Source organism: Morus notabilis, unplaced genomic scaffold (genome assembly GCF_000414095.1).
Source record: "Morus notabilis unplaced genomic scaffold, ASM41409v2 Scaffold922, whole genome shotgun sequence".
Classification (NCBI taxonomy): domain Eukaryota; kingdom Viridiplantae; phylum Streptophyta; class Magnoliopsida; order Rosales; family Moraceae; genus Morus; species Morus notabilis.
The window spans coordinates 86,332-104,083 of record NW_010358078.1 but is presented as its reverse complement, the minus strand read 5'-3'; the positions used below and the strand labels follow the sequence as shown (position 1 = coordinate 104,083).

Sequence of the window (17,752 nt, the reverse complement as noted above, 5' to 3'; positions counted from 1 at the left end):
TGATATAATATGTTATTTAATAATAGTTTTATTGTATTATATTAAATATAATAATAAATATACATTATATTGTAATTATATATATATTATAGTATAATATAATATAATTATTATTTTTAATTATTTCAGTTATAATTTTAATAATATTATTATATTCTATATCATAATTATATAATAATAGTTTTTTGTATTATATTAAATATAATAATAAATATATATTATATTGTTATTATATATATTATATTATAGTATAATATAATATAGTCGTAATTTTTAACTATCTACAACAATTCAAGCTCATAATTTACCAAACGCTATTACATTGATTTTGGAACCAGTACAGCTACTATAATTATAATTTACCAAACACTAACTACTTTTTGTAACAGCTGCTTCTTCCTTCAGCACAACTATTTTCTAAAATCTACAGCATTATCAAGTTAAGCCAAAAATGAGTTTAGGTTTAGTCATATCTATGATATTTCAAAGGAGGTAAAGACATAGAAGTTGGGATGGATAATCTGTTTTAGGGTGTCCTTGGTATATGTATTAGCACTCGATATTGTATTATTTTTCGTGATAATCCTATTATTTAATAAAAAGTTTAAAAATAATGTAATATGTATTGTGATTAATGTGTTTTAGGGTGTCCTTGGTATGCATATTAGCACTCAATTTTGTATTATTTTTCATGATAATCCTATTATTTAATAAAAAGTCCAAAATTAATGTAATATGTATTGTGATATTTGTGTGTAAAAAATATCTATGTACTATACCATATTGTATAATTTAACCTATGATATGGTAGAAATTATAATTATTTTACATAATATGGGGCCGAGCCTAGGGTTAGGTTGGTGATCGAGTCAGGTGTAGGGTCCGGAAGAGTATAAGAATTGGGGTTAAGACTTAAAAAAACTGAGGTTAGCGAACATTGAAAGCATATGGCACAACATCTTATTAGAACACAAAACCAAGCACTTTATCTCTTCTACATAACCAAGAGATGGGGTTTTTTTTGTGGTATTATAAGGATCCATTTAGTTCGCTGATTCTAATTTTTAATTCGAGTTAAAATATGACTTTATGTGAGAGCTTGTTACTGTAATAAAAAAGTTGTATGTTACTGTTTCTGAGAGCTTTTTATTATAGTAAAATTTAAATTCTAAACTTAAATCAGTGAAATGAACGAGCTAAAAATGTTTGGTTATGAAAGTTTCGCACGAATTTAAGAGGAAAAGAAAGCTTGCATAAGGAAGAGAGGGAAAGAACTCATGCGTTAAACGCTTCCTTGAAATTGCCACATGTCATTTTCTAATTGGAACTCTTTTCAGTGGAACCTACTTATGATTGGTTTAACAATTTGGGTTAACACGTGTCAGTTTGTCATTAGTTGAAAAAAGAGCTCATGTAGATAGAGAATCTTACGCGGGTGGAAGGTGGCCAACAACTAGGCCATGCTTCGCGTGTTGGTTGGCTGGTGCAAGATAGCAACGGGACCCACCAGACACAGACCAGCTGAGACTCCTAACGCATTTTTGTGCAGTCAAAAAAGTACTCTTTTTATGACAAATATACAAAAAGAAAATCTCTAATAAAACTCTTTAAATTTTAGTTAAAATGATTAGAAAATTATTTTAATTAATAATTTTTAGGTGATTCACTCTAATTATGCTCCCTATTTTTATTAAATATAGATTATTTTAATATTTATTGAATTTAAAATATAAATAATTTTATTGAATTTATAAAAAAATCTCTACATTTATTATAGTTGAAAGAATAAAATAATACAAAAATAAAATGACTAGTCTCTATGCTAGTTATATTTAACTAGTATGAAATGCATTATCTAAAATAGCTAATCATTTAGCTAATAGTGGGAGTAGAAAAAAACTAATAAAAAAGTTAAATTTTTTTATTTTAGCTAAAAAAACATAAAGGGCCCATTTAGTAACGTTTTCAAAATGATTTTGTTTGCAGTACAAAAGTAAAAATAAAATTATTTTGAGACTGATTTTGAAATTGCATTTGGTTAGTTTTTTAAGAGATTGTTTTGAGTATAATAAAAAAATAAAATCGTGTTTAGTTATAATTATTAATTAATATATTATAACATTGTTGATAAGTACTAGAAAATGAAAACAGAAAAGGAAAAATAACTTTCAACCATTTTTTAATTCATTCACAAAAACCATTCTCACTGTTTTTTATTTTCATTTTCGTTTTTAAAACATTTACTAAACAAATACGGTTTGCATACCATTTTTATTTTTGTGTCTTAAAAAACGTGTAAAAATATTTTAAAAATAATCTAAAACTAATTCTAAACGCACTTAAAATGAATAATATTATTAGGGTTACTCTTATAAAGATTCCAATGCATGACACGGTATGAAAAGATTGTTTGGAGTTCTTTTAACTTACCTTTTCTCGTAACAATAAAAACTAATTATTGTTAGAGATAATTTCGAGCTTTTCTTGTGACTAGGACAGAAACATTTAAGAATGGAATAACGAAATCATGCAAAAAATTTTTCAGCGACTATTTTCTTGCTGTCATCGTTGTGAAGGAAATAAAAAAGAATCCTTTCACTCTTTTTTTTTTTTTCTCGCTTGAAAATTCAAATCATCTTTCTCACTTTCAATGCATTTTTAATGATCTTAATTTAAAATTATCTTTATTTGCATGGGTTCAGTTAACTGCTATGGAGGCCATGTGCATGAACTATACAAATGTGAAACATATCTACGTGAAACGATCGACTTTCAAAAAGTATACTCAAGTGTGTATACAGAAAATAAAATAAAAAAAAGAGGATTTTTTTTTTTTTAGGCCGGAAAAAGGTACAGTTCCCAAACTATTTAAAAGGTCACGATTCTTAAGGGTCAAGTTTGATATAATAATAATTGATTCCTTTTTCGATGAAAATAAAAGTTTGATGTAACAAATATTTGTTTACCAAATAATTCTCTGCCAAAATTTTTTAAGCTAAGTATTTACAAAAAACTGCAGTTAGTGCCATTTTGTTTCCTTCTTAATATAATCTACTAATTAATCACATTCTTGGCATGCAATTTAGGACAATAGGAAATTTGCAAATATCCTATTGTCCTAAATTTACGTAAGCACTCTTGGATAATCTTAGACTGGTTTGCTTACCTATGTGTAGAATCCAATGTATATGGTCAGCTTTGGTTAGAATATACAAGTGATGGATACTTCACGCTAACATCTAAACATAGAGTATTTTTAGAGTCTGAAAACAATAATTAATTATAGTAAAAAAAAAAAAATTAATAACATTGGTTGTTCTTTGCAGTTCAAGAAAAGACTCTTGTTATGCGTTGAAACACTTTAACAAAAATTTTACCCATCACAAAACAATTACGCTTTGTTTTTTTGTTGCTTGTTACGCTTAATTAAGCTAGCACTCTGATGTTAACAATTAATCGACAAACATGATATCTTGATTAATCTTTCAGTTTTACCAAATTTGGCACTATTGTCTACCTGGGATGTATTATAGATTCTATAACAAAAAACAACGCCCCTGCTGAAAATAATATTATTGAAATTGTATTTAAATGTTTTTATATGATACAAAGAGTTCGAGTAATATATGTTTATTAACTATTTACTACTTTTTTTTCTCTAGCTAGCTCAAGTTTTTAAAGTTAAAACTATAATTATGCCAAAATGGTTGTATCTTTATATATTTGTCTAATTTTAACAATTTAATTATGTTAGAGAAATGCTATAGTAGGTTGCCACTACGTACATTAACAATTTATTTTAATATAGTGGCCATCCATTAACGTTTTGACAAAGAGGCGACCTTTGCTTAAGCTAATAAAAGTTTAAGAGGTAATTAAACGCTTCCCAAAAAATTCATAGGCCATGTTATGATTTTTCAGAAGTTTTCAGAAGTAAGAGATTATTTGGATGACTTGGAGACTTATGAAAACTTAGGTAAGACAATAATTTGTATGTATCTTAATCTATTTTATTATATGAACTCTAAACTATTCAAATTAGTACTTAAGCTATTTTCATTTCTCATGTAGATAGCTCAACTTCATGTCCTACTACAACCATTGAGGAGCCTATGAGTGTGGACTGATAAAGATGGTTGCTATTGCAATGCTTGTTTTGGATGGATTTGAATTAAGCCTCAATGTTTGCTTTATGTTAAGACTAATTTATGAGTGTAGACTAATTTATGTTTGCTTTATGTTCGATGTTGGATGAACTACTTTGCTTCATATTTGATGTTGGATGGACTGATAAGGATGGTTACTATTTCTATTTGATGATAAACTTTGAATGTTAGATTGAACTTTGAGTCTTTGATTTTTTGAATGTTGAAACCGACCACACAACCCACCCCGCACTGCCCCAACCAACTTCGTTGGGTTGTAAAATTTTTCTAACATCGTTGGGGCTAAATATGTGCAACCCGCACTTTTTGAGGCGAGAGAAGAAAAAGTCCTACCCACACCAACCCAACCCATGAACAGCCCTAATATTTTTCTCAATCTTTTTTTTAGATGTTGGTGTTTTTCAATCCATCATTGTTTGGTTGAAGGATGGAGATGCAAAAGGGGGAGCGAGTCTATATTTCCAGGGCCACTAAGTTGAATTCATCCGTTTGTCGAAGGATTTAAATAATTAATGACCACATGATTCAAATTTTAATTTACTATTTTATGATAATAAAACACGCAATATAATAAATTCGTGAAATAACTATCATCCATCTCCTGCCAAACAACAATATTATCAAAGATTATTATGATTCTTTTTAGCCTTGATTGCATTCTTCATCCCCTTATAACTCAACAATATTATCAAAGATTATTATGATTCTCTTTAGCCTGGATTGCATTCTCCATCCCTTAACTCTCTCAATCATTCTTATTATGATAATAATGTTATCAAACGACAAGAAAAATTATTATAAATCCTCTCCATGGATAACAACATATTGACCCACTCCTATCAAATGACATGAAAGATTACTATAGCCATCTCCATTATTCACAATATTTCTACCTCCAACTCTCGCAATTCTTAATAAAAACGCTATGATTATAATCATCATTTTAGCCAACAGGCTAATATATAGTTCAGAAGCACCCCCACACGTGCCACGCATACATCACTCTAGCCACGTGGCATCTCACTTACGTGAACATGCACGTGCCCAAACATATCATAAGCCTTGAGTTAAAATGTCAAATTAGATCTCACGTGCACGCGTAATAAACCAATATTTATATGATCGATCACAGACGTTTGGGATTATATTTTCCTCGTGACGATCCATCCAAGGTCAAAACCCCAAACAATTCAGAGAAAGTCAACCTTGGAAGTCAATAGAGAATGTCCTTGAAAATGAAGCGCACACGTATAGATGGGCAAAAATTTGACCGAGGAAGCCAAAAGATGAGACAAATTTGGCAGGCAAAAGTGGAGGGGCATTTTGGCTCAGCGGAAAAGAAGATCTAGTGGAAGCCATGTCAGCAATTAATTCAGCATGAGGAGGCTATAGGATGTGCTAGTTTTCTGTCACCTAACAAGAAGAAAACAATTTCTAAATTTCATACCAAAAAAAATTTCAAAAAAATACAAATAAAGGACTTTCAAATTAAAGGGGTCGCCATGTGAGCTTCTCTTGTAAGTCTTGGGCTTTATATTTGGTTTGTCATATGGACAAAGTCAAACTAATTATTCTGGTCTTAAATAGTGTGCCTTTTTTTTTTGCTTGGTATTTATGAGTGGTGTAATACCTAATGGTTTTTCTCGAGGCATTTCACATGGTTTTGGAGGATGTTAATGAGAAAATTGGCAGATGTACTTCTCATTTGAGCTATAAGCATCGTTCATTTCACTGATTTGAATTTAAAATTTGAATTTTATTACAATAAAAAGCTCTCATAAATAGTCACATCTAACTTTTTTATTACAGTAAAAAATTATCACATAAAATCACATCTCAACTCGAATTAAAAACTCGAATCAGAGAATTAAACGTACCCTTAAATGCTATAAAGAATTTTTGCTTTGTTTTGTAAAATTGATTTAAAACGCTCACTTAGTGACTAGAAGTATGAATAGGCAACTATGATAGATAGATATATTGTATCAAAAAACAATGGGGTTTATTTGAGAAGATAGATATATTGTATTCTTTTAGATTATAAAGATATAACTTCTCAATATTCAATTACAACTTAAACTTAATTATCAAAAAACAAAAAAACAAAAAAAAAAAGGAAAGAAAGGCCTCTAGTTGAAGTTTTCGTTTCTGGTGCATGTGAAAGTCTAGAACCCGAATCTTTATATTTAGGACGTTCGTTTGGCATATTTCATCGTTTTGACTTACATATAATATATAAGAAAACAGATCCTTAAAAAAAAAAAAAAGAAACTATAAACTAAACCAGAGATTCAAGGGCTGTGATCGGCTGTGATCGATTAATTGTGTACTAATATGACAGTGCATCGAATATTCGATATCTATATCTTTTTAAGCGATCTTTTGATAATTTACAAATAAAAAATAACAATTGAAACAACAACCTTATTCATGTCTCGGTCGTTGGTTTTTTTGGCCACATATATTTTCGTAGGCATGAACTGAAGCTTGGAGTTTCAGGACCAAAAAAAAAAAAGGGGGAAAGGCTAAACTAGCTGAGCAGACAATAAATTAGCGAGGTAATTTAGGTGCTAATTAGAATCTTGGTTGCAATTTGCATATATTCCAAGTAAATCTATCTCTTTCTTGCTCTGTTTATTATTATTATTATTATTTTGAATGCTTTTTCTTTCTATGTTAGTTTTAGGACAACATGGGATTTTATGCAAGCGACACTAAACTGAATCATGGTTAGAGGATTCAAACCATGGTTCATGATTTGAATCATGGTTCATGATTCACTACAGTATTTTCTCTCACAAAAAATACACGTAAATAAAAAATGATTCTAATTACATGATTCTAATCCATGAACCAAACGTCTCTAAAATCACGTGGATATTACTAAACACCTCTAGAGTTCGCATTAGTTTTTATAGAGCAAGTTGTGTCAGCTTCCAGATTTTGTCCCTTCCATGATCGGTATTAAATGAAGAGTTGAGAAATTAATTAACATTACTAATATTAATAATTTCCTCAACTTGATGTTTGGTATAACAAATCAGGGACAATGTATACTTGGTGCTCTCAATCATTGCCAACAAGTGATAATTATGAAAGAAAAATAAAAAACTTCTACAACAGTTTTAGCACAAATCACGCTATATATATATTTTTTTTGGTTATGTTTTTCTTTATTGTTGACTTCTGGGCAACCAAAGTAAGCACTAGAGAACCAACTATGCATTAAAAAAAAAAAAAAAAGGGGAGGGAATCAAATCTACCAACTTTTTAAAGAGTCAACCTTTTTAAGTTTACACTAACAGAAGTGGGCAACAAAGGAACAAAAAAGAAAGCAAATTCCACTTCAACAATGTTTTAGTCACCTAAAATTAGTCCATTTCACCATCACACCAATGGGCTATTTTCTCTTTGTTTCCTGCCCAAAATGTGAATGATCTGTTCACCTTGAGATGTCCAACTTTGGGGAGTATCCTAATTGCTCAATCTCCCAGCTTTGCTTTGAAGCAACTCTTTCATGGCGCGGAAAATACTCCTAAAATATTGAAAAAAAAAAGAGAAACAAAAAATTAAGAGAATTCTTTGAACAAAAAATGAGATTAAAGTTGGATTAAAAAAGTACTAGTAATAAAAGAAATAGTTTGATTGGAAGAACATTAATTACCTCCAACTTCTTGACTAGCTCCTTGGCAGAAGGAGAAGAGACAATGATATGGCGCGCGCTTGGGCAAATGAAGCCTTCCTCCACTGCTTTGTCAATAAACGACAACAAGGAGTTGTAGTATCCATCCACATTCAACAAACCCACCTGAAATATCATCAAAAAATGAAAATGTTTTTATTTATTATTATTTTTTTGAAATGGGAAATGAAAATATGTTTGATATTGGTCTTTACTATTAAAAAAAATTAGGGCTAGCAATTCGTGTTTACGTGTCGTGTTCAGGCCGACACCATTATAATAAACACGAATACGACACGATTAATATACGTGTTAGAAACCCAAACACGAACACGAAACGTTAATTACACTTTTAACACGACACGACACGCAGACATGATTATTAAATGGGCCGTGACGGATCGACACGAAAAAAACACTTTTACAACCCATTTATGACCCAACTAGCAAAAATAGTTGAATTTTATATTGTATTCAAAACTAATATTAATTGACTACTTAATATCACTTATAGTTAAAACTTGCCGACCATATAATAAGAAAAACATAAATCCTCCAATTCTCCAAAATAGCCAACACACATAAAAATATCTAAATATCAAACATATATATATATATATATATGATACTACTAGATTATCATATATATATATTTCAAAATATGACCAATTACCAAACATCAAAAGAAGTTTGAAAACATAACCAAGTACATCTAAATAAGTTTGAAAACATAACCAAACGTTTGAATGTTTAAGTGCATAAAACATAAAATAAATATAAGAAAATATCTTCTTTAAAGTTGAATGTCCAACTACGCTCCAAAATTAGTTTACAGTTGCTTTAACTTATTCATGGATTTTTTTAATAAATGACATAAGGTTGAATGTCTTTTTTATTTTTTTATAAATTTTTTATTTTTGTATATATGGGTTATAAACGAGTGGGCCGTGTCGTGTTGTGTTGGCCCGTTAATGGCCCATATAACTTAATGGATTAAGCGTGTTAAACGGGCTGACACGAATTCAGCTCATTTATTTTCGTGTTAGCCCGTTAACGACCCAATTAATAATCGTGCGGTCCAAACCCATTTATTTTGTATCATTTTTGTATCGTTTTATCGTGACGTGTCTGAAATTACCAGCCCTAAAAAAAATAATCTTCTTCACCACCTTAAATCATGAATCTTTAACTAGAAAGAAAAAAAAAACCTTGGAAACTTGCATTACCGGTTTGTCATGGATGCCAAGTTGTGCCCAAGTTATCACTTCAAGAAGCTCCTCAAGAGTCCCATAACCACCTTCATACAAAAAATGTTGAATTTTAAATCTCCTAATTTATATGGTACACAAGCACTTGCTAGTAAATACATTTTTATAACATCTTAAAGGCACAGAAAAGTTTCACTGAAATTTGATGCAGAAGATCAAATATTTATGCCATGTAATGTATTGCATCTGTTTATTGGCAGAAAAGCCTTGAAACAAATAAGCCCAAATCAAAGATTGGGTAAAAGCCTAGTCAAACAGTCCAGACCAGAACCCAGTTCATAGAGTTTTTGGGCTAAGGCTTTAAACTCTGTTGTCCATCTGACTCAATTCAAGGCTCAACAATAAAATTGGCCCATAGATATTTGACTCTTAGCCCAAATTTGGTTAACTAACTTCTTAAAAGGCAAGCTTGTTGGGTTTCTCTGCTATTTTCTCTACTTTTATTATCATTATTATTATTATTATTATTATTGAAATGAGCTAGAAAATAAAATGAGGAGGGACAGATTTTTGATTTTGAGAAAAGGTAAACATATATAATTTCAGATTTTTAAGGGAATAAACTACAAAATCTAACAAAATACACATATACAAAATTAAAAAAAAAAAAAAAGAATCAGGACGGGCTGTTGCTTAGTCTCGGATAGGTGTAAGAAAAGGAAGAGTTGAAGCTAAAGAGACTTTTTTTTTTTTTTTTTTTTTTTTCTTTGGGAAAGAAAGAGATGAAAATCACAATCACTTTCATTTTTCTTCCAAAATAAGTGAATGGATTGGATATCAGAGTGAGACCACAGGCTGAGGGAATAATCACAGTGAGAAAGTGCATGTTAACCACACAAGCTCCCTAGAAGCCTGATTGTCAGCGTCAGAGCGTGATGAAAATAAATTCAGAAAACTTGAGTGGTTTCTCTCCAATTATTATTATTATGGGCCTTTTACCCTCTTTGGGGTCCATTGAGGACCAAATATCAAACATGTCATAGTCATTCATCCAAAAATAAAATAAAAACTTCTCACTACTCACTACTCTGCTTAAAGTTTAAACCCCATAATACATGAAAACTTAAAACAATTTTCTGACACTTAAACTTCTAATGTGAATTTCCATAATGGATATGTTCACAAGACTTTTGTCTTTGTTCCTTATTTGCCTTCTACTTTTTTTATTTTTTGGTTAGGTAAGTTTCCTGAATAACTCGTAATTTATAAGGTGTAAATAAAAAAGACATCAAAGTTATCTATGTGAGATGAAATCAAGCTTAAAAACTCCATTTTCAAAGTCATAAAAAGGCTAAGTTGGTCTTACACAAGTGCACAGAAATTAGACCATTTAGATAAGGAGGGCCAGGTTCAAGGGGACCCTCTAAACAGGTATCTTGACAATATACACATCTTGGAGAATATTCTCCAAGGAGCATTTTTTTTTTTTTAGGACAAAAATGTATTAGTAAGCCACTCTTTTGTATTGATGTGTATAACTTTTTTAAGTGCACAACATGGTATGTCAACATACATAGTTGACTTTTAGAAGCTAGTTCTTATTTCAAAACCTTAAAACTTGTTTCACCCCAAAAAGAGAGAATTTTATTGAAATGCGGTAAAGAAGACCTTTTATAGCAAAAAGAGAATTAAGCTACTTTCTTTAATTCCATACCTGCCCCCTACCATTTTATGGTGTATTCACACAATAAAATATTTGCAAAATTCAAAGGTACTTGCTTTTTTTTTCCCCATTAATGCCAATATTTCTTCTTTTAGGAAAGTTCTTTTTTATCTCGATGGAAATTTATCTCCGTAAACATAAAAAGTGGGCCCCATATATTGAGACTCAAATGGACCCTGTAAGTGGGGCTCTTTTTTGTATCTGATTAGGATAATTCTCATGGGAGCAAATAAGTTGCTCTTTTTTTATCTTCTCAATTGGTAACGATATATTGTAGAGCACTCTAATTCATCTTAATAGGATTAAATTTCATTAATAATAAAAAATTAGTCTCGTTAAGTGAGTAAGTGAGACAATATATAATAGAACCTATTATTTTGTGAGTATAGGGTATTATTTCTATCGGAATAAATATCATTATTTTATGTTGTGACTTGTGGGTGATAAATTAAATAATCCCCTTAAGTGTGGTAAAAAGTTGTGAGATGAAATTGTAGGAATGGGGGAGTGAGAGGTTTTACAAACCGGGTAAGGCAATAAAAGCGTCAGAGTGCCTAGCCATCTCTGCCTTCCTTTGGTGCATGTCTGCTACTGCCTTCACCTCCCCCACTGTTTCTCCAGTTATCTGAAGACTCACCAAAATCCCAATTCATCAGTCCAAAAAAAATAAAAACAAAGACAAATAACAAACAATATAAATATATTTAGGCACAATTATGGCACTTTTGTGTGTATGCATGGATGAGTATATGCATATAGTGGTTATAGAAAGTTCCTGGAAAACAAAAAAGACGAGGGAAAAAATTAACTCTACTAATATACACAACTTTAAATTATTAGATTTTTATTAATGTTTGGTAAGGGGATTCGTATCCTGATTTGAATCATAGTTCATAGTTCGCTACAGTGTTTTCTCTCACAAAAAATACACGTAAATCGAAAATGATTCTAATCCATGAACCAAACGTCTTCTAAATTCCGTCGAAGTGTTGTCATACTTTTTTAATATAATATAATACTAATTTAATTCGACGGTTTAAAATTGTATTCTATTAGTATATTTCTGTTATGATTTAAGTGTGATATCACGATTTAAAAATACATCTTATTGGTAGGTTTTTTCATACTATACCGTGTAATTCTTAAAATAATAATAATAGAAGGAGAGAGAATGAGAGAGGAGAAGAGTAGAAATGATGAGTGGTGGACACAAGCAGATGTCAAAAATAAATTGGCAATAACTCGCCAGGAGATAACATTTGCCACTTGGGAACATAAAGAAGAGGTAGAAAAAAACAGGGGAAAGAAAGGGAAAAACACAAGAATCAAAAGAGATGATTACACACACTAAAAACGCTGATATTTTGGTTTTCATAGTTTCAGATGTAATAAAAAAATCAAACAAGTGGAAACATAGAGATAGAGAAGGACAAAATGGTGAAGACCCCAGATGAACAATGGGAATGAGAAGAGAGTTCCTCAAATCCTTTTTTTTTTTTTTTTGCTTTTGCGAAATGAAATACATGAAAATTTGAGAACCAATCAAAACAATTCATGTTAGAAATCATATGAATCTCGAAACAGACAAGCATGTAATCCTTAGTTTTAAGATAACAAAAGTGAGGTAGAACTTCATGTATATACAGGTACCACAAGATGAAAAAGAAAACTTGAAACCAAAAAAGAAAAAGAAAAAAAGAAGAAGGAATTAGATAATGTTCTTCTATTACTTTCTCTATAGTTGTTTAGTCACTTTCATTTTCAAGTTTTACAGAAAGTAATACAACAGTAAAGAGAACATACATACCTCTCTAGGCATGAGTGTCTTGGGAATAACTCTACAGACAATAATATGACAAAAATCAGTTGAGAAGAATGAATACCCAAAATGACTTAAAAAAAGTAATTAGTACTTGAAGAATTTTTTCCCCGAGAAATTATGGGAAAAAAAGAGAAAAAGATATAGCTCACCCAATGACATGGCGACCACCATCATAAACAGCTTGTGAAATCAAACCCATCAAACCCACACTCCCTCCTCCATAAACCAGATCAATGTTTCTTGCAACCTTTTGAAATCCAAACCAAAAAAAAAAAAAAAAAAAAGGAAAAAGGAAAAAGACCCACAGAAGAAAAGATTGAGATGATTTAGAAACTCCACAATTTCATTACATGGAGAATAAGAAAAAGCCCAATTCAGAGAGATGCCCAACATAATGCATTTGATAAATTAATGAAATAGAGAAGAAAAATCAAATGAAATTAAGTTTCAGAGACAGAGAAAGAAAGAGGAAGCTCATAAAGAACGTTGCCTTTCCAGCTTCCTATTTGTCATGTTCTGAGTTGGTCCAACTTTTATTTAATCATTAAGGTTCAAGAGCATGGCATAGAAAATGGAAAAGGTCTGAACTTTGAAATGAATGAACAAGAGAAACAAAAGGAAAACCAAAAAAAAAAAAAAAAAGGAAAGCCAAAAAAACAGAGAAGCATTAGTTTACCAATTCCTTGCCAAGCTCAATAGCAGCCTCTTTATAACTGGTCTTCTTCCCGGGACTGCTTCCACAAAACACACAAATTCTCTTGAATTTTGATAGCTTAAATTCATTCTCAATCTCCATCTCTCTGTTTTTGTTTTGTTTTGCTTTTTTTTTTTTTTTTTTGGGTGGCGAAGCAGAAGAGAAGTGTGCAAATATCCCCGGGCTTTAGTGTCCCACACTTTTTGACAAAATGAGAATGAGGGAGGGAGGGTTCAATTCATGGGGGTGTGTTTGTAATATATTTATAGGGAGGGTCACTGGGCGTACATATCAGCACGCGCAATAGTGCATGCCATACTCATACTCGTACATACCACTTCACAATCACGACTCAGTACTCACGGGCAACCAAAATATACTCCACCAATATTACAATTCACATACCCATCTTTTACGGACCTCATTTTTCTCTCTCAGTGGCTTTTTCTCCACTAATTATCCCCAATGTCACAGAAATCTAATCAAATAAATAGAAATAAAATACTAAAATTACTTAAATTATTTACGAGATGTTAAAATTTAATTAGAAAGACAACTACCAAAAACGAAAAAAATTAAATAACATGTCTTGCTTCATTTTCCTCTTACCTACATATGCATAGCCCACCAATGACAAACGATACTGCTTTTTTTGTTTTTTTGTTTTAGTGTGATATCGTTGGCTATTTGGTTTTACACAAATAAATATTTTATTATACTAAATAGTTTTTTTTTTTCTCAATATGTGGGTATGAAGATAAAAATTAGCACGGATGTTTTAAATTTGATTAAAAGCATGCGATAATAATTACCAGTAGGTGAGTAAAAGTCACTGAAGAATATACAGACTATTACTTTGTGGGAAAAGATAGATTGTATAAGGATCAAAAAAAGAAAAAAAGACATATCTAATCTAATGTACATAAAAAAGGTAAAAATCTTGCTTCTCCTTTTACCACGTATCAATCTCTCATTTCTCTCTTTTGTTTTTATTATTTTAATCACTCATTTTTGTTTGTTTTTTTTTTTTTTTTTTTTTTTTTCTTTTTTTTTTTTTAATTTTTTTTTTTTTTTTTTTTTTTTTTACTTTTTCTTATTTCTCTTATTCTTTTGCTTTTTTTTCCCTTTAATATTTGTTAATCTTTTGTCAAGAGCTTTTTGTAATTTAATTTTCTTACAAAATACTTTCATGATTTTTTTTCTCACTTTACTCTATTAAAATAATTCATTTTATATTTACTTCATAAATAATTTATTATGTGATATTTTTTTTCTTTTTAAATGTGCTCTACTAACTAAACTTTTTTTTATTATTAAACTCAATATTTAGCTTAGTAATAAATAAATACAACTAAATGTAGAAAAAAATTATATTTTCATATTAAAAATGTAAGGAATGCACGTGCGGGGCGCGTGCTTATAACTAGTACAAACACAAAGAGAATGACTATTGAGTTAAATTTAATGAAAATTAGATGGTTTAAAAATAATCGCTTTTCTAGGGTACTTTTTCAAAGCCTCCTTCATAGAATTTTGTTTTGTTTAATGTAGGATCAAGCAATTTGTTCATTTTTAGACCTAATTCCATCTTACGGTATCAAGTTTAAATCTCCTTACACCGAGCTTCTTTTTTTAAATAAGATTCATCATTGTGTGCGTAATTCTAAAACTCATATCATATCAGCATCAGGTTCAAAACATATTGTAAGATGTAAAAAAGTTCTTTTTTAACATTCTACCACAAAATTATGGTATATATACGCAAGTTAAACAAAAAAAAAAGTATTACCGGCATATATACATAGTATATACATATAATAAATAAATATGAGTTTGAAAATTTAATGGGTTTTTTAGGTCTGAAAAAATTAACAACTTTGTAGTTTGCCAAGCAAGTTTAATTGTCATATATCAAATAGATATTTAAAAAAAAAAAAAAGATGAAGTGGTATATAAGCTTTTTAATAGGTTCAGATACGATACATGCAAGTAATCCTGTTAATTTATTTTATATACTTAAATTTAAATCATAAATTCTATTATAATATTTTTCTTTCATAAAAAATTTATTCAAACGTCAAAATTAAGAATCGTATATCTTTAAAATGGGATTTTAGTTATTTTTATAAAAAAAATAATAATAAATAAAGTGATCTTTTAGCTATCATGACGCCATGACTTCTAATTCTAGGTAGATTTTATTATTACACGCTTTCCATGAGCTTCTTCTTCAATTTTGACTCTGGCGTTTTAGTTCATCACTTTTTTTTGAAATGGAGTCCATCACTTTTAAGTTAGTTCAAAACTATATTTGGATAGGAAAGTTTGGGGAAAAAAAAAAGTTTACCCTACGCATGAAATTTTGACTCAAGCGATATGTCAATTGTTAAAATCAAGTTTTTCAAACTTTTCTACTACTATGTATGATGTACTGTATGTTTCTCGTAATTTAAAGAAAAAAAACCCTATATATATAATATTATTTTGAGCGAGTTTCTTTTACCATTTTCATCTAATATTTTTTTTCCCTCAATTACACCCTTAAATGTATGTTCATGAGTTTACCCAAATTTGAGGCCATAAGAAACTGAAAGCATGGATATATAACCATTAAAACCACACCCATATAAATATATATATATATATATATATTACATTATAATGGGGTTGTTCATAACCTCACAATTTTTTTAAAATTTTTTTTTTTTAGTGCGTTATCAGAAGAATGCATATGGCAAGCTGAAGCTGGCTAGACCCACCATTAGTAATAAACACATTTCGGCAGATAGAACAGAATTTGTGTCTGTTTTTAGTTATTCCCTTTTCCACAATTTGGCACACAAATAGTACATGTACTATTTTGACAAATCACCAACATTAAAAACGCGTACTAATTACTCCTACACTTTGCACCATTACTGTATATATAGAGGCTTTTTACTATTTATTTGTACTGATCCGGACTTCTTTTGATTCACAGACTGGTACTAGTTTATAAGCACCACCAAAAATAAAAAATAAAAAAAATAAACCTCTCTGTCTCTCTCTAACTGCTAACTTTTCAATTTGGATTAATAATTAATTACCTTTTGGATTAATAATTTCTTTGTATCCACCCAAACTATATATATTTTCGTTCGTTCTATCCTAATTCATCATGTCATTTTCTTTTGTTCCCCATTTTGGTAACGGAACCAAATATTTATGCTCAAACAGACTCTTTGTATTAATCTAATTCCTTTTATAACATAGCCAAACACTACAAGAAAAAGGGCTATTAGTGACGACAAAAAGTCGTCAAAAATAAAAAGTCATTGGAAATGAATTTTTAGCAACCACTTATCTTCGTAAACTTGTCGCCGTAATTGATTCGTCGCAAAAATAATTTTTGCCACGATAAGCAGTCGTCGCAATTACATTTGCGATGACAATCGTCGTAAATGAGTCGCTGTAATTATTTTGTTGGTTACATCATTAAGATGACATGACATTAAATATTTGCGACGATAATTTATGAATTATGTCGTCGTAAAAAATACAAAATTAGCTAACATGGCTTATATTTTTTGTGACCACATTTATCGTCGCAAATAATATTTTAATTTTTTATTTATTTTTTCTCATTATAATAATTAATATTGTATATTACTATATATTTAAACCCAATATTAAATATAATTTATGATATTATAATGTCGTTACTAATGACCGTTTTTGTTGCGGTGAAGCATACTAGCTACATATAGAATATTCTTATTTTATTTTCAACCAATAGCTAGGTTCCGGCCAGCTTTGCGCAAACCTTGACTAATGACACAAGACCCGTGTACCAAATTCGAGGTTCTCTAAATAGGTCGCTAGGTTTTTACACTAGGGCCATGGCCTTTAGGGATTTGCTTCCAATGATTCAAACCCTTAGAACGTACTGTTTACCACAAAAAAAATATATTAAATCTTCATAAAATTAAATTGCACGTCAAAATGTTTTGAGAATTAATAACTTTATATATATTTGCAATGTTATGTTTCATATAGATGATCCATACATATATATATATATGTATGTAATATTTCTACTACTCATGCATGCATGTACGGTTGTGAAACATATACGTACGTGCAAACGTATTATAGGAAACACATAATATGGGAGTGTGTGTGTGTCGTAAATTGAGTTAGTTTATAAGTAATATTTGTAGGAAAAGGTGGCACTGCATGCTAGATATGAGCCCATATTATGTGTAAGCTCAACCACCTTCTCTCGCTAGACCAACTTTGTTACTTGTTGTGTGCATAGGAAACATTTAATATTGTAATCACAAAAGGAACAAGATCCCTCCATTTCATCACCACACATTCTCACTCTCTTCGCGACCAAACCATGCTGCCCCTAACCCTACCTCCTCTGCCCTTCTGCTTCCTCTCTAAAGCTTCAAATAATATATATATATATATAT

General features: G+C 30.2%; 1 protein-coding gene across 1 annotated transcript; it reads right to left on the bottom strand.

Annotated features, from left to right (window-relative positions):
* Positions 1–7,310: 7,310 nt before the first annotated feature.
* LOC21391429 (cytokinin riboside 5'-monophosphate phosphoribohydrolase LOG1) lies at positions 7,311–13,515 on the bottom strand. The gene is made up of 7 exons (XM_010091664.2): positions 13,278–13,515; positions 12,751–12,848; positions 12,587–12,617; positions 11,305–11,404; positions 9,075–9,145; positions 7,831–7,974; positions 7,311–7,701 (listed from the first exon to the last, which is right to left on the bottom strand). Exons 1-7 carry the CDS (start codon positions 13,395–13,397, stop codon positions 7,609–7,611), a joined length of 657 nt encoding a protein of 218 aa, XP_010089966.1. The 5' UTR covers positions 13,398–13,515; the 3' UTR covers positions 7,311–7,608.
* Positions 13,516–17,752: the final 4,237 nt, after the last annotated feature.